Below are 24,746 nucleotides of genomic sequence, written 5' to 3'. Positions count from 1 at the left end.
ATATCACTTAACAGATTTATATAGTGCACAATAAAGATTAAAGCATAGCCAGGCATGGGACTAGAGTGTTGGTTCAGTGGCTGCGAATGCTGGCTGCTCTTGCAGAGACCCTAGGTTCTGTTCTTAGCATGTAGGGATCCAATGCCCCTAGCCTCCTAAGGTATACCTGCACATGCTGTATGAAACATGCATGAAGGCAAAATACTCATACATATAAAACAAAATATTTAAAATATGTATTTTATTCTATATAATCTTTAAAAAAAATCTATATAAATGCCAAGCCAGCCAGGGCTTCATGAGACCCTGTCTCAAAACACAAAAATAATTCCCACCCTCATCAAAGCCTTATATATCAGAGTTTACAAATCACCTCCCAAATAAGGCTCAAGAATAGCATGAACAGACAGCCCCACAGGCATGGAGGCCTCACTTCTCAGGGCTTATTGTTCATTCATGTCTTCTCTGTAAGTTCTATTGCTGAGTTGAAAGTCCTGACATATGCTAGACATTAAGTGTAATGGCATTTCTATTATATTTTAATAAATAAAGCTTGCCTGAAGATCAGAGAGTAAAAGAGCCCCTTGATCAGTCTTACAGACCAGGCAGTGGTGACACACACCTTTAATCCCAGTAGCCACGCTAGTTGTCACAGAAAGCAGGTGGTGCACGCCCTTAATCCCAGCCCTAGAGAAGATTATAAAATGGGAGGAGATGGCTCTCACTCTCATTTTGAGATTCCTGGAGGCAGGACCGCCATTTTCAGACTGAGATTGAGGTAAGAGCCAGTGGCTGGCTGTTTTGCTTTTCAGATCTTCAGGTTGAACCCCAAGTTCTCTCACTGAGTTTTTATTACTCACGCATCAATTAAGCACTTATCAGATAAGTGCCAATGTTTTTCCCATTCTCTCTGGGCTTTCAACTTTTTGAAGCCTTTAATTTTAATGAATTTTAATTTATCTCTTTTTTCTTGTCTATACTTTTGATACATTTAAGAAATCAACTAATTTCAAATCACAAAGATTTAGTTTACATCAATGTCTTCAACAAAGTTTGCTTTGTTTTGTTTTTTAGGTTCCCAATGGGCCATCAAACTATATTGCTGACTTTTATATACATTGTGAGGCAGGAGTCCTGATTCAGTCTTTTTAATTTAGCTTTAATATTTTTGAGACAGAGTCTCATGTAATCCAAGCTGCCTTGTAACTCTGACTGTGCCTAAGATGGCCTTGAACCCTGAGCCCCACATGCCCAGTGCTGGGGTGCAAACCTGCACCACCATTCCTAGAGCCTGTCTTTGCAGGTGCATACACCCTGCGGTCCCAGCACTGTCTGTTAAAAACATTATCTTCCCCATGAATTGTCCAGATAATCTCGTCACTCAACTGACTATAAACGGCTTGTATACTCTTTTAATTCTCTATAATAATTGACTGATGTAATTTGGTGCGTCTGCATATGACAGTGGGTGCAGCGGCTCACAGGGACATGTAGAGGTCAGAGGACAACTTTGGGAAGTCAGTTCTCCCTTGTCACCTTGTGGGACCAAGGGGTCAAACCCGGGTCATGTGGATTCTGCAGCAAGCACTTTTACTTGCTGAGCCGTTTGCCTGCCCCTGAACTCTATTTCTATACCACTGACCTGTGTGTCCATCCTCTGCCAATACTACAGTTTGAGGTCTCCAGCTTACTAACTGGAGGAGGAGGAGACAGCGGCGAGGAGGTGAAGCTTAGGTGAGGACGGCGTCAACAGCGCAGTGTCCAGCTGGACACAAGGGAGCAGACCTGTGACCCCTGCAGCCAGACTGCGGCAGGAGGATCTATCACGAGTTCCAGAACAAGGTGCCCATATGAGACCTGGGCTTTAGTTTTAACTCGTCTCCTTTCAGACACTAAATGTTGGGGATGAACATGAGGGTGTGCCCAGCACTCAGGACACTGCTCTGAGTTCAGGGCTAGGTGGGCCACTCGTGAGCTCCAGGCAGCCAGGTATATATGGTGGATCTGTCTCTAAATATTTTAGTGTTGGGACTAATGAGTCCTGGCCTTCAGCTGCTCTTCCCTGCTGGAGCCTTCTAATTGAAGTGACTAAAAGCTGTGCTTTGCCTAGAGGATCAGAGGATGGGATTTTCACCATTGACTGTAGGGTCTGTGTGTTGGTCTGTCTCTGTGGGTGTATTCTCAACCTCCAGCCCCTTGCCTGAAGCTCACGAACTGTGTTCTAGCGCATAGAGCGCAGACAGTGGCCGCTGTGTGCGGCATTTTAGGGCCAGAGAGATGACCTGGTGGTTGAGAGTACTTGCTGCTCTTTTCAGGTGACCCAGGGTCAATTTTCAGCTTAATGTCTATGTCTAATGACTAACAACCATCAACTGCAGTTCCAAAAAATTCAACCCTTTTCTGGATTCCTTGGGCAATGCATATGCCTGGTGCTCAGGTATACTTGCAGACAAAACACATATACACATAAATTTAACCATCTTAAAAAAATAGTAACAATAACTTAAGGGCAAGTGATGTGCATACAAAAAATTTTCCTCCATGAATAATTAACCTAAGAATCAAAAAGGGAAAATCATTTAAGACTTAGACAATTTCAACTTACTCTTTCATCAATGATTCTCATAAGCCATCTTCTAGTTAGATTATGTCTCTTGACAGCCTAAAAAACAAGGGTGTTGTAAATGTTTAGAAGGTACTAGGAAGTGACTTCTCTAGATAGGAACAAAATACACCAAGCAACGCAAAGGTAAGTAAGAGGACACTTGGGACAGCTCATCCAATAGGCAGACACTCTGAAAAGACCTCAGGAGAAAAGCTGTGATCCGGAGAAGCACGTAGGCTCAGTATGGCTTCCCAGTCTTCCCTCCTGCTGCACCGGTACACATCTAGTGATTCAACTTTCTTTCTCTTTTCTTACTTTTGGATGTTAGATGCCTTCATTTTTTTTTGTTTTATTTTTGATATTAAAATATAATGATACTGGGTGATGGTGGTGCACACCTTTAATCCCAGCACTCGAGAGGAAGAGGCAGGTGGATCCCTGTGAGTTCCAGGACAGCCAGGACTGTTTCAAAGAAACCTTGTCTCAAAAAACCAAGCTAACACACACACACACACACACACACACACACACACACACACAGTGACAGCATTTCTCTCTTCCCCTCCCTCCCTTTCAGCACTCCCATATGCCTGATTATACTTTCAAATAAAACCAAGAACTCAGTAGAGAACTGCCTGTCTACCTGACTTCAATCCTAGCTTACTACATTCAGTCTTTCTCTTACAGCACAGTCTCGTTAGCAGAAATAACCACATCCCCCAAAATGCAGAGCATCTTAAACCCTGAGAACAACATGGTACGGTGCCACACACTGGTGATCCCACTACTTGGGAGTCCCAGGAGGAGAATCATTGTGAGTTTGAGTCCTAGCTATAGAGCAAGGCCTAAACAAATAAGAGCAGTGCCGGGGAAGGCAAGTGGACGTGTGTCCTTCCAGCAGGGACACCTGGGAAAGACACATTTCCTATAAGCACTCCACTAAGAATCCATATCCTGAGTCTAATGAGAAAATATTGCAACAAACCCAAAATGAGTGTACTGAAAGGGAAAAACCAAGTTAAGACTGACCATACTTCTTAAGAAAATGGCTGGAAGGGTTGGAGAGATGGCTTAGTGGTTAAGAGCACTGGTTGCTCTTCCAGAGGTCCTGAGTTGAATTCCCAGCACCCACACGGCAGCTCACAATCACCTGTAGTGGGATCCGACGTCCTTTTCTGGCATAAGTCATATAAGCAGATAGAGCACTCATACACATATATGGCTAAATAAATCTTTTTTAAAAAGGAAGGAAGGAAAAAAAGAAAAAAATAGATGAACAGTGGTGGCCCTCGCCTTTAGTCCCAGTAATCAGGAGAGGCAGCGGCAAGCAAATCTCTTGAGTTTGCAGGCAGCCTAGTCTACAGAGTGAGTTACAAGACAACCAGGGTTACACAGAGAAACCATAGAAAACTGGAAAGAAAAATGTTGACAGGGTGTGAGGTGGTGGTGGTGGTGGCTGTGCCTCCATGGTAGAGTGTGCGCCTAGTGTGGAAATCCTAGCTTCTATGTCACCCGGGGCATGATGAAGCACACCTGTAACTTCAGGATGTAAAATGCTGAGGCAGGAGAACTACTACAAGTTCTAGACCAGCCTGGGAATACACGGTGAGTTCCAAGTCATCCTGGCTCCAGAGAGACACTGGGTGGGTTGCGGAGTAGACTGAATTTTCAAGCTGCTCTGGCTACATGAGAGACTTGTCTCTAAACCTTTTGCAGGGGTGGGGTGGAGCTGCATGTTTTCTTTTGAGATGGGGTCTTGTCACACAGCATAGGCTGTGACTTCCAGCCCTCCGGCCTTGGCCTCCTAGGAATTAGGATTAAAGTTACTACTACTACACCCGGTAGGAAAATACTCCCATTATCAGTAAGTCCCCCAATACTTAGTGTGTTACATTATGGAAATGATGTAACACACTTAAATGAGCCAGGAAGACTTATTTGTGTGAATTCATATACATACACGTGTGTGTGTGTGTACACGTTAAGACGGAGGGGAAAGGAGGGACAAGGAGAATGAAGGGGAAGACGAGCGAGGAAGAGAGAACACTCGCTTGTCAATGATCACACAGAGCTGAGGACACAGCTCAGGGCTTGTTCCAGTTTGCTTTCTGCTGCTGTGATGACAGAAGAAAGGCAGGGAGGAGAGGCTGCGCTGGCTTACCCTTCCGGGTCTCAGTTCATCACTAAGGCAGTCAAGGCAGGGAGGAGAGGCCGCGCTGGCTTACCCTTCCGGGTCTCAGTTCATCACTAAGGCAGTCAAGGCAGTAACAAAGCAGGGACTTCCAGCAGAAACCACACAAGTGTATGCTTGCTGGCTTGCTCACTGGCTTCCGCTCATCTGGATTTCTTTTTCAATTGTTTTTATTGAGCTATATATTTTTCTCCTTTCCCCTCCCTTCCTCTCCCCTTCCCTTCAACTCTCTCCCAAGGTCCCCATGCTCCCAATTTACTCAGAAGATCTTGTCTTTTTCTACTTCCCATGTAGTTTAGATACATGGATGTCTCTCTTAGGGTCCTCATTATTGTCTAGGTTCTCTGGGATTGTGAATTGTAGGCTGGTTTTCTTTGCTTTACGTTTAAAAGCCACTCATGAGGGAGTACATGTTATATGTGTCTTTCTAGGTCTGGGTTACCTCATTCAATGTTTTCTAGACCCATCAATTTGCCTGCAAATATCAAGATGTCATTTTTTTCTGTGTAGTACTCCATTGTGTAAATATATCATATTTTCCTTATCCAATCTTCGATCAAGGGGTATTTGTAGCGAGCTGCATGAAGCCACATCTGATCATCAGCTCCTAATTATGGCTAAGACCTGACTTATGCTATTATCACGCAATGATCATCAGCTGCTTGCATATGCGTGAACCTATGGGCAATGCCCACCTGGCAATCCGGGATTGGCAGCCCATGCCTACTTAAGGGCTGAGAGAGGTTTGCCCAGGGAGAGAGAGAGAGAAAGTGAATAAAGTCCTGGAATAAACTGCAGCAGGAAGAGCTCAGGTGTGTTGCGTCATCCTTGCGGGACGAGGAAGGACGTGACAGGTATTTAGGTTGTTTCCAGGTTCTGGCTATGACAAACAATGCTGCTATGAACATAGTTGAGCACATGTCCTTGTGGTATGATTAAGCATCCTTTGGGTATATACCCAAAAGTGCTACTGCTGTGTCTTGAGGTAGGTTGTTTCCTAATTTTCTGTAAAATTGCCATACTGATTTCCAAAGCAGCTGTACCAGTTTGCACTCCCACCAGCAATGCACGAGTGTTCCCTTTACCCCACATCCTCTCCAGCATAAGCTGTCATCAGTGTTTTTGATCTTGGCCATTCTTACAGGTGTAAGATGGAATCTCAGAGTTGTTTTGATTTGCATTTCTCTGATGGTTAAAGATGTTGAACATTTCCTTAAGTGTCTTTTTCAGTCATTTTAGATCATCTGCTGAGAGTTTTGTTTACATATGCATTTCTCATACAGCCCAGGAGCAGCTGCCTGGGGATGGCACTGAACGCAGTGAGCTGACCTAAGTCTATCAGCAATCGAGGCAAAAATACCCACAGCTGGGTCTGAAGGAGCTTCAGTTGAGGTTGCAAGGATGAACTCAGGTCACAGGGCTTGGTTGGGAAGCTTTTACCTGCTGCTTGTTTGTTAAGACAGGGTTTCTCTGTGTAGTCCTGGCTGGCCTTGAACTCAGAGTTCCACCTGCCTCTACCTCCTGAGTGCTAAGATTAAAGGCCTGCGGCGCCACCACCTGGCTTTACCTGCTGCCCCTTTAAAGAGCAGCAACACACACTCTCTAACAATGCGGAGAGTCTCCTTGCACCTGGCAGACAGAACAGAAACACTAATACCATTGCACCAGACTGGAGTTTCCATCCTGCGACCAGATGTGGAGAAAATACATAAGCAGTTTATAATATACAGGTAAAATTCCTTCTTCCACTTTTAAAATAAATACACGGGGCCAGCAAGATGCCTCGGGAGGTAAACATAAATGGGAGGTAATCGCTCTCGTGGAAGAGAACTAATTTGTCCTCAACCACCATGTGTGTACTGTGGCATTCCAATACATGGCCTCCCTCTCTCCCTACCCTCTCCCCGCCCAACACACGCACACAAAATAAAAAATTAAATATAATTAAGATACATTTAATTCCACTTAAAAAAGAAACATAGGATCTGGTGAGAGAGCTCAATCAGCAGAGTGCTTACACCCAAACCTAAGGACCTGAATCCCCTCCCAGAGCCCTTCGGAGAAGCTAGGACTGGTGGTACATGCTTGTAATCCCAGCTGCGATCCCTGCGGCCCACTGAGCAGCCAGCTCTAGTAAGAAATTTTGTCTCAAAAAACAAACAACGATCGTGGCTGGTGCCTGCAGAATGATATCAAGACTGTCTTCTGGCCACAAGCACGTACACGTATGCAGAGTGATATCAAGACTGTCTTCTGGCCACAGGCAGGTACACATATGCAGAGTGATATCAAGACTGTCTTCTGGCCACACACACACGTACACGTAAACACCCCCAAGGAAAACACGGAGCTCGGGAGGTAGATTAGTGAGGAAAGTACTTGCTATGATAGTGCGAGGGCCTGAGTTTGGATCCCCAGCACCCATGTAAAGTCAGGCATGGTGACACACATCTACAACCCCTATTTGGGGTAGCTGTGTGTGTATGGCAGCTCTGGGGACTCACTGGCCAGCCAGTCTGTCTAAACGGTCAGTTCTGGATTCCGTGAGAAACATGAACTAAAAAAATAAGGTGGAGGACAACAGAGGAAGGTATCCAAAGTCAAGTGTATATATACATATGTTACCTTCCAGAGTTCTGCAGCCACAGGCTGGTGTGGCGGGTTATCGCGGTATATATACGTATTATGTATGTGTGTATAAACATGTTACCTTCCAGAGTTCTGCAGCCACAGGCTGGTGTGGCGGGTTGTCGCAGTATATATATGTATTATATATGTATATATACGTATTATGTATGTGTGTATATACATACGTTACCTTCCAGAGTTCCGCGGCCACAGGCTGGTGTGGCGGGTTGTCGTGGTATATGTCCTCCACAGCTTTTCTCCAGAACTGCATCCGCATCAGTCCAATTGCTTTCTCAGAGACCGAATCCTTAACCTGTAAGCAGAGTTTAAAGCTCTAGGCTGCAGACATAGCTTAGTGGGAAAGTGCCCGTCTGTCTCATATATGGAAGCCTTAGGTTAAAACCCCAGAATAGCCAGGTGGTGGTGGCGCTCTCCTTTAATCCCAGCACTCTTGGGAAGAGCTAGGCGGATCTCTGTGAGTTTGAGGCCAGCCTGGTCTAAAAGAGCTAGTTCCAGGACAGGCTCCAAATCAACACAGGAAAATCCTGTCTCAAAAAACCAAAAAAATTAATTAATTAAATTAAAAACCAAAACAAACAAAAAGCCCAGAATAGAAACAAACAAATGAAGCAATTATTGTCTGAACACCAAGTCTTGTGAGGAGACTTCTGAGCTAATCAGATTGTCCCGCACCATTACTAGGGTGGTCAACACGGTGTAAACCCTACAATGCACATTCCTCCCGGTGCTGTTAGTTAACCTCTTTATTAACATAAGACATAAACCAGGTGTGGTGGCTCAGGCCTCCAACCCCAGGATCCAGGAGGGAAAGCAACTGCCATGAGCTGGAGGCCACCCTGGGCTACGTAGTAAGTTCCATACTAGCCCCATGCCTACATTCCTAATTAAGCCGTATATAAATTAATGAGGAGATCAGAGGACAACTGTGGGAGTCAGCTCTGTCCTTCTACCAGTGTGTGGGTTCTGGGGGTCGGGCTCAGGCTACCAGGCTTGTGGGGTAAGCACTTTTACTCACTGAGCCATTTCGCTGCTTTCCGAGTTGTTTCTTGGGGATGAAGAGACAGCTCAGTGGTTAAGAGCACTGGCTACTGTTCTCAAGGTCCCAGGTTCAATTCCCAGCACCCATATGGTGGCTCACAGCCATCTGTGACGACAGTTCCAGGAAATTCAATACACTTTCTGACTTCCACAGGTACCAGCTGCACACATGGTATACAGACACACACACACAGGCAAACCCTTATACACATTAAATAATAATTATATAAAAATAATAGTAATAAAAATAGCCGGGCGGTGGTGGCACACGCCTTTAATCCCAGCACTTGGGAGGCAGAGGCAGGCGGATCTCTGTGAGTTCGAGACCAGCCTGGTCTACAAGAGCGAGTTCCAGGACAGGCTCCAAAACCACAGAGAAACCCTGTCTCAAAAAACCAAAAAAAAAAAAAAAAAAAGATAAAAATAAATTTATTAAGCTAGGGTGGAAAGCTTGGGTAGCACAAACCTGTACCCAACACAGTGGAGGCAGGACCAGGCGTCCTCAGCCGTATAACAAGTTTAAAGCCAGCCTGGGTTACAAGAGAGCCTATCTCAAAAAAATCAAAACAATCAGTCATTTTCTTCAGCAAACAGGCTTCTGCTGCTACTACTCTACTACTCTGTGTCTCCAAATCTGCTTTTTGAGAATCATTACAGTATTTGCATTGCTTTGATTTTCTGCATGCATGTTAAATTGAGCATCCTTGGCTCACACGGGCAGAGCAATTTTTGTGATGGCCTGGGAAGTGAGCAAGCGGCAGGAGCTTCATGTATCAGCTCTGAACTACTCCTGCACTGTGGGTCCCAAATCTGCAACACTGGTGAATCAACAGGGCTGGAGAGATGTTTCGGCAGCTCAGGGCACTTGCTGTTCTGGTGGAGGGTTTGGGTCCCAGCGCTCATATGGTGGCTCCAACACCCACTTCTGACCTCTATGGGCACAAGACATATATGCAGTGTACAAACATACATGCCGACAAAACACTCATACACATAAAATTTTTCAAATAAATTTTTTAAATGATAAACCAAGAAGGATTTTCCTGCTCTCATATCCCTACATATCAGTGTAATTGCATGAAGCTTGGCACGGCACACCCCTTTATTCCCAGCACTTGGGAGGAAATGGCAGGCAGATCTCTGCAAAAAAGGCAATGGAGTTGGAGGGCAGTCTGATCTACATAGTGAGTTCCAAGAAAGCTCAGGATACACAGCAAGACTCTGTCTCAAAAAAAAACAAAAAACAATAACAAAAAAACCTCAGAGTGATGGTTCAGACGCCTCAGTGCCCAGGAAGAAGGAGGCTTAGCCGAGAACGAGGGCAGCAGCCAAGGCTCCAGCGGAGAGGCAGTCTCCCAGGAGGTGCGTACTCTTGGCACCAGCAGTGGCAACAAACAGCCTGTCCTGTACATCAGCTGAGCTACTCCTGTGCTTACGTGCTGTGGTGTGCGTGCGTGTGCCGCTCTCTCCCAGACCCCACACTTCCCTATTCCTCATTCCCGGTGTCTGACCCCTCCACTCGCTGTCCTGAGAAGACCAAGACCATTCGGCTACAGCCCCTCTGTTTCCACACCATCTGACACGTTTGGTATCTGCTCATGTTCTGCCCTCAAGGAAAAAGGCTCTAGTCTTCCCCTGTATTCTGACACAGAAACCAGCCAGGGTCTGCCAGACTCTCTGTGCTCTGCACGCAGGCGTCCGGAATATTCTCCACTGCCACTTCCCATTAGATTCTCAACGTTTTCCATCTTCTATATGCACACCACGTGTGTAATGTTAAGAGAAAGCAGGAAGATTCGCCTTAGTTTATTCAATTAATAGACAATGCTAACTGCAAATTTGTAATATACTCAGAAAAACTTAAAAATCTAAAATCATTTCCAGGAATATTAAATTCACCAGCTAGTTTTATGTTCTGGTACTGAACTAAGCCTAAGTCTTCTCCGGGAGAGAAAGCCCCTAGCAGACACGGTAAGGATGTCTGCCATGCGTGCGCTATGTCTTCACTGTTGAGTATGGCGCATATTCTACAACATCATAACATTAATACCAGCCTGAGCTAGCTCCACGTTGAAGGCCCTGAGTGCAGACACAGAACTTCGGCATTCTGCAGGGAACAGCAGGGAACACAAGTAACTTTCATAATCCCGCTTCCTACAACAGAACAAGAGAAAAGCAGTCAGCTTCACTGTCTAAGCCGCACACACAACACTGAAAAACCAACTGGGAACAATGAAGGTTTGACAGGTTTCTCTGTAGCTCTGGAGCCTGCCCTGAAACTCACTCTGTAGACCAGCTGCTTGGTTCTTAAATTATTTAACTTTCTCTACAAGTATTTCTTAAAAAAAAAAAAAAAAAGTACCTGCTTCTCTTTTCAAGCATGTTAAAAAGGAAATCCATATTTTATCTTTATTTACAAAGCACTTGTAATTGCTTCAGAATATTTTGCTTTTAGTAAAACTTGGAGCGAGCTTCAAAAGAAGAAAGCAAAGCTGGACCTGTTGACACACGCTCGTGATCCAGCACTTCAGAAGCCAGGGACGGAGAGTCAGGAGTCTGAGGCTAGCCTAGGCTACATGAAACTGTCCCAGAAACAACAACTAGCAAAGACAGTGGGCGCAAGTATGAAGAAAACAGTTTAAGTAATCTTTTATTACATATACATAGACACAGAAATAAGAATATAAACCAATGTGTGCGTGTATTTCTGCATTTGCTAAAAGAGCCTAGAAGCACAAATAATCTCCACACTCCCAGCATCAATGAATAACACCAATTACCTGGGTAGAGACACTGGCTCCTAAGACCTCAGACATTCTTGAAAGAATGATGCCCAAGTGGAGCGGGAAAAATATAAAACAAGCCAAAGACGTCTTAAGCATTCAGCAAAGAGTCAAAGAATGAAAGAGACTTTCTGGTCAGAACAACACCAGGAAGAAGCCTGACAAGAGTCTGCAGAAATATGAGTATCCAAAGGACAACAGCTTGGGTGTGTTATGTGCTCAGGAGGCTGCAGCAGAAAACTGCTTAAGGTCAGCTTTCGAAAACACAGCCAGAGGCTGTGTTTAGTATATAAATTACTATATTATATACATTAGATATTATATTATACATAATATTATTATTATATAGAAATATAATGGCTAGTGTGTAGGTCAGTGGTGCAGCGTTCAGTCTCCAACACCATAAGGAAAACACAGGAAACAAACGTGACAGGGTCAGCCAAAGCCTATGATCTCAGTACTTGGGAGGATGGAGGGAAACCCTACATACCTGCCAAACACAGAAGCAAACACATTTTGGATTTATTTCCCTAACCAAATCCAAGGTGATTTAGTTACTCTAATAAAGCTTAGGCGGTGGTTCTGTTTAAAAGCAGAAAATGCCCGGTGGTGATGGCACACGCCTTTAATCCTAGCACTCGGGAGGCAGAGGCAGGCGGATCTCTGAGTTTGAGGCCAAACTGGTCTACAAGAGCTAGTTCCAGGACAGGAACCAAAAGCTACGCAGAAACCCTGTCTCGAAAAACAAACAACAAAAAAAGCAGAAATCAAGCAAACAAACAACAAACCAAAATGGTGGCACAGACCTTTAGTCGTGGCACTCGGGAGGCAGAGGCCGTGACTTTCAGGACAGCCTGGTCTACACAGCCAACCATGTCTACATAAAGACTCTGGGCAGTGGTGGCGCACTCCTTTAATCCCACACTCAGGAGGCAGAGACAGGCGGATCTCTATGAGTTTAAGGCCAGCCTGGTCTACAGAGTGAGTCGGGGCTGTTACACAGAGAAAACATATTGAAAACCTAAAAATAAAAAAAAATTTTAAGAGCCGGGTGGTGGTGGCGCACGCCTTTAATCCTAGCACTCGGGAGGCAGAGGCAGGCAGATCTCTGTGAGTTCGAGGCCAGCCTGGTCTACAAGAGCTAGTTCCAGGACAGGAACCAAAAGCTACAGCGAAACCCTGTCTCGAAAAATCCAAAAAAAAAAAAAATTTAAAAACAAAACAAAGAAACAAAAAAACCCTGTCTTAAACAAAACTGTACCAGACACCACTGTTAGCAAGGAAGGGCAAACTACAGGGTGGGGAGGGCGGGTTAGTTAAACCATCAATGTTCGCAGGGCTCTATTCCAAGGCAGGTCCAGCCAACCCCACATCCCCACTCATGTCTGTGGAGGAACTCCCAGATGGATTTCCAGACACATCATGAGATTGTTCTAGTAAATCTCAGGCAACTTCCTTGTTCCTTTTATCTGACACGAAATGTGGTCATCTGTCTATTAAATACTAACCTAACAATGTGCCAGGCATTGAGTTAAATGCTCTAATTGTTAAAGCTTTATTTTTAAAATTGTACTTATTCTTACATATATGAGTTTTTTGCGTACACATATGCACCACGCCGCTTACCTAGTGCCCAGGAACTCCAGAGGGGATTGGCTCTCCTGGAACTGAACTTACAGGCAGTTGTGATCTGCCATGTGGGTGCTGGGAATTGAACCCAGGCCCTCCAGATCAGTCTGTGCTCTTAACCACTGACCCGTCTCTCCAGCTCCTAAATGCTCTAATTCTTACAACCCTTGATGGGATTCTCAGTTAGTAGGGACCGTTAAATAAGTTGCTTTGGACTTTAATTTTTGTAAACAATTTCTAGTACAGTTTCATGAGGCTGATATGTGACCGACAATAACCTTGAACCTGCCTCTCTCTACTAAGAAGTGTGCCAGGTTTTGTATGGCGCCCTTGCTCTAACTAACCCTCGTGTGCGTGCTAGGCAAGTATTCTAGCAACAGAGCTAAATCCTCAGCACCTGTGAAATACTTTGCAGAGTACACTGACCCCAAGGTCACTTAACGGTGTTAAAGTCACTAGCTGTCTATGAATAAAAAGTGCTAAGAAAGCAAAGGTTGCATGCTTACATTGCATGCAAAGGTTGCACGCTTACATTGCATGCAAGGTCCCTTAAAATTAGGGTTCAGGCAGGGAACGCGTTGAGCAGGGGAAGAAATCCCGACAAGATTCCAGGGCCACGCGAACAGGTACCCGCACGGAGGCCAGCAGAAGGCAGGGCGTGGTGGATGCAGCCCCTGATCGGGGCAGAAAGCAGGACGCCGAGGATGCGGTCCCAGCTCACTCCCCGCCCCACAGGCTCCCGCTCTCGGGGACGTCCCGGGGCAGCGCCGCCGCTCACCTCAGCAGCTCCAGGCAGTAGTGGTCGGAACCCGGGATGCCGGGTCCGCTGGCCGCCGCCACGCTGCGCCGAACCGCCGAGGGCCCCGGGAGCCGCCGCGCACGGTCCCACACGTCCCGAGGCGGCCGGCGACGGAACAGGCCGGCCAAACCGAACGGCCTTGGGCTGCGGACTGAAATAAGCCTGGGAGTCGCCATGACACCCGCGTCGCGTGCTCTCCGACCCCGAGGCCACGCCCCGTCCCTCGGCCACGCCCCTGCATGCGGCCACGCCCCCGGCAGGTCCCTGCGCCCCCGCTGAGGGAGTCTGCCTCTCCGACCGGAGCCAGGTGTCGCTGTGCTCCCACACTTCTAGCGTCCGCCCTCACAGGACTCCAGAACTCCAAAAGAAGTTGTCCGTGCCTGCTTCTCGCAGAAGGAGCGGCAGACGTTGCATCCCTCCACCCCGGAGATGCCAACCTCCTTTGGTCCTCAACAGGAGTAGGAGCGTGCGTGGCTCTTAGCTTGTAACTGCACAGCCGGAAGCCTGCCATACTGATTTATCCACACGTATTCCCAGAGGCCTCCCAGTGCTGCCTACTGGGTCGCCTGTAGCTCCAAGAGAAAAAACACAAAGATGCTGGAGAGACAACAGGTTAAGCAGCCATTATCAACCAGCAAATCCCCAGTCTGTAGCCCGCTGGCTGTTGGCTGTCTCTCACAACACAAGAGGGCAGAATCATTATTTTGTTTCTTGCTTCATTCCCATTGCCAGTCCCTAGACCTTTGTAGAAGGTCTTCATATGAAGGTAAGGTCAAAACGTGGAAGGACACATCTGTTAAGCCAGCAGTAAGAGGCTGAGATGGAAGGGCCGGGCGTTCAAAGCCAGCCTACGTTACACAGTGAGGCTGAAGCAACACAGGAGGAGAGAATTGTGAACCCAGGAAAGGGAAGTAGCCTCTCAGCCAGGGATCAAAGCGTTTTTTGCCTGTGGAGGATCTCGAATTCCAATACGAGGCTGCAGAGATGGGTCCGTGGGTAAGAAAGCTTGCTGTACCTGATGAGATAGAGAGATGGCTCAGAGGAGCAGGAGACAAAAGAGAGTAACAGGAGGCGAATACAAAATACATTATGTGCATACCAGAATGAAATCCGTTATTATGTATAATTAATATATGCTAATATGATGCTTAAAATGCGATAAAAATGAAATTATATTGCACATGATTATTGTTACCAACTATTATGAATTGAACATGCAGCAAGTATGGTGGCACACACATGTCATACCAGCATTTGAGAGGTAGGGACAAAAGGACCGATAATTGAGTGTCCAGCCGGAGAGATGGCTCAGTGGTCAAGAGCACATATTTATGTTCTAATAAAAGGGAGGAAGAAGTGGGCGTGATCTGAGAGGAGGTGGAGGGGAAACCATAAGGAGAATATATTGTGTGGAAAAAATTATTTTCAGCTAAAAACAATAGCACTTGTTACTTTTCCAGAGGACCCAAGTTCAACTCCCAGTGTCCACATCAGGCGGTTCACAACCACCTGAACTCCAGCTACAGGAGGGATCCAAGGCCACTGGCTTCCATGGGCACCCACACATACACACAGTTAGAACATTTGAATTAAAAAATAAAATAAAACAAAGAATTGAAAGTTATCCTTGGCTACACAGTGAGTTTGGAAGCCTGTGTGGGCTATCTTTAAAAAAAATAGAAAGAAAGGGAGAAACTGAATACATAAAAATGGAAATACATTCTTACTCTAATTCTCAGATATCAAGAAATGTCTTTGAACTCAAAGCGCCCTTTCTCTGAGAACACAGTCGAAGCAGAAAGCTCACTGCCTGTGCAGAAGATCCAATAAAGACCACAGAAGCGCACTTGTTAACGGGGCCTTAAGCCAGATTGGTTGCCCACGGTGGCCACCTTAGTTAGCATTCTATGGTAATGGCTGGAAATGACTTTCGTCGTGTACAAAACACAATGGCATATTTTCCCAAATATAGCCCGCTTTTCACTGTTCTTGGGTTGATTAATAACTACACTGTAAAGAGTTCTGTTCTGTTGTTCCAGATACTATTCTACCTCGGATTTTTCCACAGCCTCTGTTGAGAGCTTCTCGTGCCTCATGCCAAGAGTCAAGCTAACTTGTTGCAAGAGCTCCGTTCTGCATTTGTTTAGTTTTAATGTCAACATAAATTTATTTTCTTATAGTTCTGAGATCAGTATGCCAGCATTTTATATGTCCCGCTGTTGGGTTTGTCATCAGAGGGCCCTCCTTTAGCAAAAACTCAAAAAACAATGTGTGTGTGTGTGTGTGTGTGTGTGTGTGTGTGTGTGTGTGTAGCTCCTTCCACCGTGTGGATAACATGGGTAGAACTCAGATTTGATGCTTGATAACAAGGACCTTTGCACATTGCGCCATCTTGACAACACCTACCCCCTTTAAAGGTTTATTTTTATTTTCATGATTATATGATTATATTCTTGGGGGATCAGTGCCCATGGGGGCCAGAAAAGGGCATCAGATCCCCTGGAGCTGAAGGAACAGGTCGTCATCCACCCAACTGGATGCAACAGACAGAAGGGAACTTCCAGAAAGGCAGCGAGTGCCCTCGACCACTGGGTCATCCCTCAAGCTTTGCTTTGCATGTTTTGTATTATTCGTATATAATAGGTCATATATAAAAACCCAACACAACAGACTCCCTCACTGAGGAAGCTGTGGTTCTCCTTGCTAATCACCACACTCGAGGTGTAGAGGCAGGGGATCAGGAGCTCAAGGTCACTCTCGCCTGTGTTTGAATTAGAGGGCTGCCTAGGCTGTAGAACACCTGTCTCAACTCTCCCTACCCTAGTCCCACCCTGCAAGAAGAAAAGAAAAATACAGGCAAATGCATTTTTAAAATGTCATACTAAAACCTATAATTCAAAAATTGCTGTCCATATTTTGATATTTCCCCTTTTTAAACATAGACTTTGGTTTGACATATGGCCTGTCCAATCTTACTTGATTAGTCGAATGTTATCACACATTCTTACGCTATGATTTTGTTCATTTCAAGATATTTATCAAGTATCTACTCTGTGCTTACACTGGTTCAACGGCTAAGATGTTAGGGTGTACACACACGTTAGAGGCTGGGATGTGCACACATGTTAGAGGCTAGGATATTAGGATGTGCACACACGTTAGAGGCTGGGATGTACACACACGTTAGAGGCTGGGATATTAGGATGTACACACATGTTAGAGGCTGGGATGTACGCACACTATAGAGGCTAGGCTGCCAGAATTGTACAGGCTCTGTGTCCTCTCCATCCCCTTCTCCTTCTCCACTGAGACAGTCTCACCATGCAGCTCTGGACCTCACTATGTAGGCCAGGCTGAGCTCAAATTCACAGATGTCTGTGGCTGCCCCCGCCTCCCAGGTGTCCTTTTAATCACCTTCAGCTGCTGTGTGCCCAGACACAGAACTTTTGTCATCTGTTAAAGCCAGGACTAACAAGAATAAAGTAAAATTTTAAGCAAATAAAAATGACCACAAGTAATTATAAAACATAGTGACTGCTATTCATGAGGCAGAGACAGGTGAATTTCTGAGTTCAAGGCCAGCCTGGTCTACAGAGCAAGTTCCAGGACAGCCAGGACCCAGGACTACATAGAGAAACCCTGTCTCAAAAAAAAAAAAAAAAAAGCACACCCATGAGAGGGGGGGAGGAAGGGAGGAAGGGAGGGAGGGAGGGAGGGAAGAAAAGAGTCCTAGAGTTTTTATTGCTGCAATCAAAAAGTCAGTTGAAGAGGAAAGGGTTTATTTGGCTTACACTTTATTATTGCTAGTCAGGACACAGGGCAAGAGCCCAAAGACAGAAGTGGATGCAGAGGCCTTGGAGGGGAGCTGATTACTGGCTTGCTTCCCATGGCTTCCTAGGTCTGCTTCCTTATAGAACCTAGAACCACCAGCCCAGGGATGGCAGCACCCACCATGGGCTGAGCTCTTCCCCCCATTGATCTCCAAATGAGAAAATGCCTTATAGACAGATCTCATGGAAACATTTCCTCAGCTGAGGCTCCTTCCTTTGATGACGCCACACACAAAACCACCCAGTACAGAAAGAAAAAGAAAAAAAATATAGGTATCTACTCAATCAGGATAGAAAATTAAAGCAGGGAGTTGAACAAGATTAACTCTCAGGCAGCAGGAGTTTGGGTGTGAGCAATTCAAGGTCATGAAAGTCCGGCACAACCTCCCCTGAGTCGGTCTGAATAGGAAATGTCCCCCACGGGGAAATTCTGGAATCCTTAAATAGAAGCCAGAGAAGTAGCTTAATAAAGGCCAGAGTTTGTAGCCACTGCTAGTTGGGCCTACACATTTTGTTTCCTGGTCCATGACATGTGAGAGATCATGACTGCATGCTCCTGCAGCCATGCCTTCCCACCATGATGTCACCACTGCATGCTCCTGCAGCATGCTCCTGCAGCCATGCCTTCCCACCAAAGATCAGTTTTTGCAGTCATTTTCAAAGGTATTTGTGTTAAATTATGATCAATTCATACCTAACACAACTTTTTAAAATACCAAGACTTAAATAAAAATAAACAAAATGTTTAACTTTATAAACATTTAACAACATCATAGTTAATTTCATTGGCATATGTAAAGCTTTAATTATTTAATCCCCATTATTAAAAGAGAACACAATTGCATTTTCCTATATTCACACAATACATCTAACACCAGTTGAGAGTCCTTCATATGAAATGATTTAACATAAACAACTGCACATTCCACAGATTAAAGGGCTTAGTCTCTCAAGACTGACGCCTGACAGACATAACAAGAGGTGGATCCCCAGGCGACCTATGCTTTGTTTAGCATGGCTATAAATCGAAGGTTCCCTGACATAGGACACAGTAAAGGACACATATGAACACAGGTGATGGACACGGTACAGGACACATATGAACACACAGGTGATGGACATGGTACAGGACACAGATGAACACACAGATGATGGACACGGTAAAGGACACATATGAACACGCAGGTGAAGCGTTACATTAGGTGAGATTTATGGGGAGGCCATGGAGTTTCCATGCAATCTTTGAGCACATTTTCTCCCAGCCCCTTCACTTGTTCGCAAACCTAGGTGATCTCTGGAGGAAGATCTTCCTAGCAGAGGATTTTATGGGGGCTTCCGCATGCAGGCATGCCTGATTATTAACGCAATTACAGCTGCTGGAGTTAGGGTGAAACTGAATGTTCAAATCTTCTAACTGAGCCTCCTCTGAGCAGTCCCTAAACAGAAGCTACCTCCAAAGCCAGTGAGAGTCTCCTCAATAGCACAAAAGATATTCCTACAACCCGTGACGTTTGAAAGGCGTTAGGAGCCCGTGTCAGGAGCAAACGTGTAAAACAAATACAGCACACATGTGACAAGGACGCTCTGCTGCTCATGACTCACAAGTCCTGTGCGAAGTTCCCTATCGAGAGCCCAACACAGAATCAAACTCCCTATGTCTCTGTCATAGTTTATAGTTGAATCCTTGCCCAGATCCGCGATTATCACCTCATAATTGTGAGCCAAAGCTGTGAGTCTTTAATATATCTGACATTTCCAAATCTTATACAAAGTAAATCCTGTGCTCTCAAAAATCGGGGGGTGGGAGGTTTAAATATATTGATGTCAAGGACTGGGCAGGGCAGCATTGGAGAGACGGCTCAGAGGCTAAGAGCACTTACTCGTTGCTCTTGCAGAGGATCTGGGTTTGGTTTCCAGCAGCCACATGTAGGCCCACAACCATCCAGAACTCCAGGGAAGATAACTCTCCCTTCCAACCCTCAAGGGAGCACACACACACACACACACACACACACGCACAGACATACACACAAATAAATAAATAAATAAAATAGAGAAATTCTCAAAGAGATCAGAAGTGGAGGGGATCCCCTCTGAATATGAATGAACCAGAAACTGGGGACAAGGTTGTTGGAGTAAGAGATCATTGTGGCCTAGACTTGAGATGGGAGAAACGTGGAGGTTAAGGGGTGCTTGAGGCCACTTTGGTACCCACTTCCTGGATACTGTTTGCTGTGGAATATCCTTCTGTACACTGTGAATATGTGTTACTCTCATTGGTTGATAGTAATAGCTGCTTTAGCCTATAGCAAGGCAGAATAAAGCCAGGTGGGAAAGGCAAACAGAGAATACAGAGAGAAGGGCGGAGTCGGGAAACACGTGCAAGCCAGCTGCCCTAGAAACAAGATGCCAGCAGACCGGTAGAAGCCACGGCAACGTGGCGATACATAGATTAATAGAAACTGGTTAATTTAAATGTAAGAACTAATTAGTAACGAGCCTAAGATATTTTGCCAAGAATTTTGCAATTAATATTAAGCCTCTGAGTGATCATTTAGAAGCAGCCAGGGTGGGACAGAGAAACCTCTGTTTATAAGTAGTTATTGGCACGGGATTGCCCATAACAGGACCATGAAATAGAACTGGACACATCCCTGGCCTCTCTGCCACTGCCCTGGATCTTTAGTCTTTAACCTGCCCTGTTCCAACACGCCTTCCTACTTTGGAGGAATGTTCTTTCTTGGTGTTTACACAGTGTTCTTGACTTTGCCTCTTGTTCTCTGGAGAGTGCTTCCTGGGTACGAAGGTGGGCTGGGTTTTTGTTCCTCGTCAGTTTTGTCCGTCAGAGTGACACTTGTGGCCCTGGAGGATCAAGGGCCTGACAGGGGAATTCGCTGCTGTCTGCTTCGCTGGATCCCTGCAGACTGAGGCCCCACAGGTGTTTCTGCAGTTGACTCTGCTACCTCACATCACCTTTGGTTCAAGGAGTTAGCAAAGAGAACCTGGCCTTGGGGTGTGACGTCTGCAGCTGCCAGTTTGGAGCAACTGAGGAAAAACTCCGCCGGTGAGGCTCCTGCTGTTGCTGACCTAGTGACTAAGCAGAAAAGCACCCACTGAAGCTTTCAGTCGGCCCCTCGCTCCACGAGCGGGTTCAGAAGGCACAGTAGTTTCGGAACAGCAAATATCAGAATGCCTACTAAAGAGGAAGAAGTGAAGATTGCTGTCGTGGGCTGGGGAGGTGGGCCCGCAGACAGAGGTGGGGCTGCCAGGACAGACAGCCTGAGTTCTACTCCTGGCACCCACATGGAGAGGAAGAAAACAAACTTCCCAGAGTCATCCTCTGACCTCCACATGGGCACTGTGGCATGCGTGCACCCTCAGCTCTCTCTCACACACACACATAAATGTAGTAAAAACACTGTGGAGACCATTCTCTCATTCCCACCCCCCATACGATCACTTTGATTGATGCCTATATATACCTGTCCTCCCTTAATGACTCAGAAGTGCCCGACTTCCTGCCAAAGCACACGCACAAGTTGTTTTTTTTTTTTTTTTTTTTTTTTCTGAGTGAGGGTGGCTTGGCTGACTTTTGTTCACACCCGGGCCCCCTCGGTTTTTTTTTTTTTTTTTTTTTTTTTTTCTGAGTGAGGGTGGCTTGGATAACTATTCTACACACACGCGCCCTCTGGATTTTCCTGGCAGGCAGCACTGCACCAAGACAGGGAAAGGATCGTGGGAATTGGAAATGGAATCTGTGCTCCCGACACGGCTTCTGGAACAAAACAACTGCTATTTCTTGAGCAATAAGCAGTCTGGCAGTTTCAAAATCCTACTTCAGCGGATCTTCAGTGCTGTTTCATAACCAGAGGTTACACCTGTTTTTCACCAAGGATGTTACATCTGGCCAACAAAATGTTGTGGTATTCTGCTGTTCTCTCTTCCTGGAACATCCTGTGCGTTGTGTCTTCAAGTAGACCTTTTAGTAATGATCCGAACCCCAGCCTCTGACCAACCACCCGGGGGCACTGTCAGTTCCCAAGGGAGCTACACAGAGGACAGTCCTGACAAATGAACACTGTCCAACCCTCTGTTGTTTATAAACTTCGCTGAAGGGTTTATCTGAATCATGTCAAAGGGAAGGAAGGGGGACATGGAGGGAGGGACAGAGGGACGGAGGGAGGGAGGAAAACCATAGCCAGGCAATTTCAACAGAAACCATGTGACCCAAGACCTAGGCTCAGGCTACAGTCTGCCTCTGTGAGGCTGCTGGTACCTACCTGAAGAGCCTTGGGTTTGTCCTGGTCACCAAAGCTTTCTCCCCCTTTTGCCACCCCACTCCTGCTCATCCTTTACCTATTTATCTGTTTCTTCCTTTCTGGGTTTTCCTGGGCCAGACCCAGGCCTTAACATTGTGCGTGTTTCTGGTCACTTCACCCGCCTCCGCTGTGATCTGTTTACATGGCCTTCTTCCCCAGCTGCCAAAGGTAGACTGCCCATTCTTCCTCTTACTGCTAGGACATGGCCGGATGCCCAGCATTGTGTTCTGAAAGATGAGTCTCCCTGGCACTGGAAGCAGGGCACCTGGCTGTGCACTTCTGCGGTGTGCAGATATGCCTGGCTGATGGAGCAAAGTGTGTTGTTGGATTGGTGTGGGATGTCTCTGCCCAGAGGAAGGGGGGTCTTCTATCGCCTGGCACATGCTCGGAGGGCTACATCTACCCTGAGGAAAGGGGGATGGTTCAATATACATCATGCTACCAACTAGCCGTGCCATCCCAGCTGGCTGAGAAATCAGACTGGGGGACTTGAAGAATGGCAGACCAGGAAGAAAATAAAAGTGTTTCAAGCTATCATTGCGCCTTATGAAATGTTCCAACTTCTGGCTGGAGCTGGCTGTGCACATTGGAGATTCCAGCACTGGACAGAGAGAGGAGGAAGGATCCTGGGCTGCACAACAAGTTTGAGGACAACCTGTACCACATGGCGCCTTGTCTCTAAACCAAAGCTTCCCCGACTTGCCAGTCAAACCTTGTGCTTATCTGATTTTAAGGGACTCATTGTCAGCTGTAAGAGAAACTTGAGTGCATGGTGTTTTTCCTATCATACTTACCCATAATTACCACTTTTTAAAATGTAAAATTGTGCAATTACACCCAAGAGTTGGTCATCTAATGAGTCAACAAACATTTCGAGCATTTAGCGCTGGTTGCATGTTTACCGGGGCCTGGGCACCTATGAACTGCAGTCAGATTTCTGATATTTAATGCTTGTGGGAGGATGGTCTTTGCATTTTTCTCTTTTTCTCTGTGATGATCTTGGCCCCTCTCTCTCTCTCTCTCTCTCTCTCTCCCTCCCCCCCCCCTCTAGGGTGGTTTGTAACTCAGACTGGTTTTATTGCCATATAGCAGAAGGTGACTCCACACATTTGTTCCTCCTTCTTCCACCTCCCAGGTGCTGGGATTCTAAGGCATGTAATATCATTCTTGGTTTATAAGTTTTACATTTTGCTTTGTTTTTGTTTTGTTTTGGTTTATTTCAAGACAGGGTTTCTCTGTATAGCCTTAGCTGTCCTGGAACCTACTCTGTAGCCAGGTTAGGCCTCAAACACAGAGATCCACCTGCCTCTGCCTCCCAAGTGCTGGGATTAAAGGTGTGGGCCACCATTGTCTGACTTGCTTTGTTATTACATGTATTTTATCTGTGTGTATACATGTGTGTGTGTGTGTGCACACCTCAATTCTGTGGAAGTCAGAAGACAACTTGTAGAGGTCATTTCTCTCCATCTGCCATGCGGGACATGGGGACTGAATCTAAGTCATCGGGATCAGAGGCGAGTTCCTTAACCCCCTGAGCCCCCTCGCCAGCCTGCGGTTCTGTTTCCTAGAGTTGCCTACCATACTGCTGTAACAGAAACCGAAATTGCAGTTTTATGCATTTTGCTCTTTGACATCCTTGGTTCCATAGCCATTCTGGGGATGTTTTGTAGATTTAATACATAAAATCGTATATGCGAAGGAGGAAGATTATGTCACATGGTTATGGTAGACTCTTTCTGCATTCATTTTATTTTTTCTAATCAGAACAGAGGATGTAACTTTGGTTTTTTTATTTTTTTCTTGTTTTTTTGAGACACAGTTCCTCTGTAGCTTTGGGGCCTGTCCTGGAACTCGCTCTGTAGACTAGGCTGGCCTCAAACTCACAGAGATCTGCCTGTATCTGCCTCCCAAATGCTGGGATTAAAGGCATGCACCTCAACCTGGTAGATCTAACATTCTTACACATATATATACACAGATCATATATTTATATGTATATCATTACTTCGAAATTTGATTCTATATTTTAGTTCTATATATTTTGGTGTCTGTTGTTTACATGCATACATTACACATGTGCGTGCACGCACACACACAGATTCCAGGCTGTCCTGCGATAATGCCACTCCCACATGGGAAGGGTGGAGGCACAATTGTGCAGAGGGCTACGGACAGTTTATTTCTGTTTCAGGCCCTAGGGCAGGCACCTGGGGATGCAGCCTGCCTGTGAGCATCTCCCCCCAACCCCTCTTGCGCCCAGGGCTTACCCCCACCAGGCCATTTCATTTTTCTTCTCATCTTTCATCTAACCCTGCCGCTTTGACTTTTCCTCCCTCTTTTGCTGCCTTCTATACCGAGATGAATTCAGTAACTTCTTTGTGTAGTAAGGCAAGGTCTCCTCTGGCCCAGGCTAGCCTTGAGCTTGGTGAGTATCCAAGGCTGACAGTCTCTCCCACCTCCATCTCAGGAGGAATGGGATTACAGCACGGGCCAGTAGCCTCATTTTCATTCTGTCTCAGTGTGTCACCAGCCCACACGCTGGGGCTTGTTGGAAGCACAGAAAGACACCCCTGCTGGTTTTGTTTCTGCTCTGACTTTATAGTAACTGAAGTCCCCATCTCCTACAGGAAAGTCAATGAAGAAAGCCCACGAATAGAGGTAATGAAAGAAAAGAAGTATTTCTCTTTAGACCTTATTTATTTAAAAAAATTGATACTGGTGCTGGAGAGATTGCTCAGTGGTTAAGAGCACTTTGTTCCTGTAAAGGACCCCAGGGTTTGGTTCCCATTACCCACATGGTGACTCACAACTGCCTGCAATTCTAGTTCTAGGGGATCCCATGCTGCCTTCTGGTCTGTGTAGGCACCAGGCATGAACATGGTACATATACATATATAAAACAC

General features: G+C 45.8%; 2 protein-coding genes across 2 annotated transcripts in view; both read right to left on the bottom strand.

Moving 5' to 3' along the window:
• Positions 1-13,911, bottom strand: part of Ndufaf6 (NADH:ubiquinone oxidoreductase complex assembly factor 6) — a 22,032-nt gene extending 8,121 nt beyond the window's left edge. Inside the window, exons 1-4 of the mRNA XM_050166182.1 lie at positions 13,674-13,911; positions 10,538-10,637; positions 7,615-7,737; positions 2,602-2,662 (exon numbers count right to left, since the gene is read on the bottom strand). Of these exons, the coding sequence (XP_050022139.1) occupies positions 2,602-2,662; positions 7,615-7,737; positions 10,538-10,637; positions 13,674-13,870 (481 nt within the window). The 5' untranslated portion in view covers positions 13,871-13,911. The remainder of the gene's footprint in view (positions 1-2,601; positions 2,663-7,614; positions 7,738-10,537; positions 10,638-13,673) is intronic.
• Positions 13,912-14,046: 135 nt separating this feature from the next.
• The window catches only part of LOC126516013 (translation initiation factor IF-2-like), a 101,947-nt gene continuing 91,247 nt past the window's right edge, over positions 14,047-24,746 (bottom strand). Inside the window, exon 3 of the transcript XR_007595990.1 lies at positions 14,047-14,709. The gene's annotated coding sequence lies outside the window, so the exon portion shown is untranslated. The remainder of the gene's footprint in view (positions 14,710-24,746) is intronic.

The sequence above is a fragment of the Alexandromys fortis genome, unplaced genomic scaffold (assembly GCF_014885135.2).
Source record: "Alexandromys fortis isolate MF-2015 unplaced genomic scaffold, M_Fortis_MF-2015_v1.1 scaffold_18, whole genome shotgun sequence".
NCBI classification, from domain to species: domain Eukaryota; kingdom Metazoa; phylum Chordata; class Mammalia; order Rodentia; family Cricetidae; genus Alexandromys; species Alexandromys fortis.
Note: the sequence above shows the minus strand (reverse complement) of the source record. Positions and strands in the feature narration are given on the sequence as shown.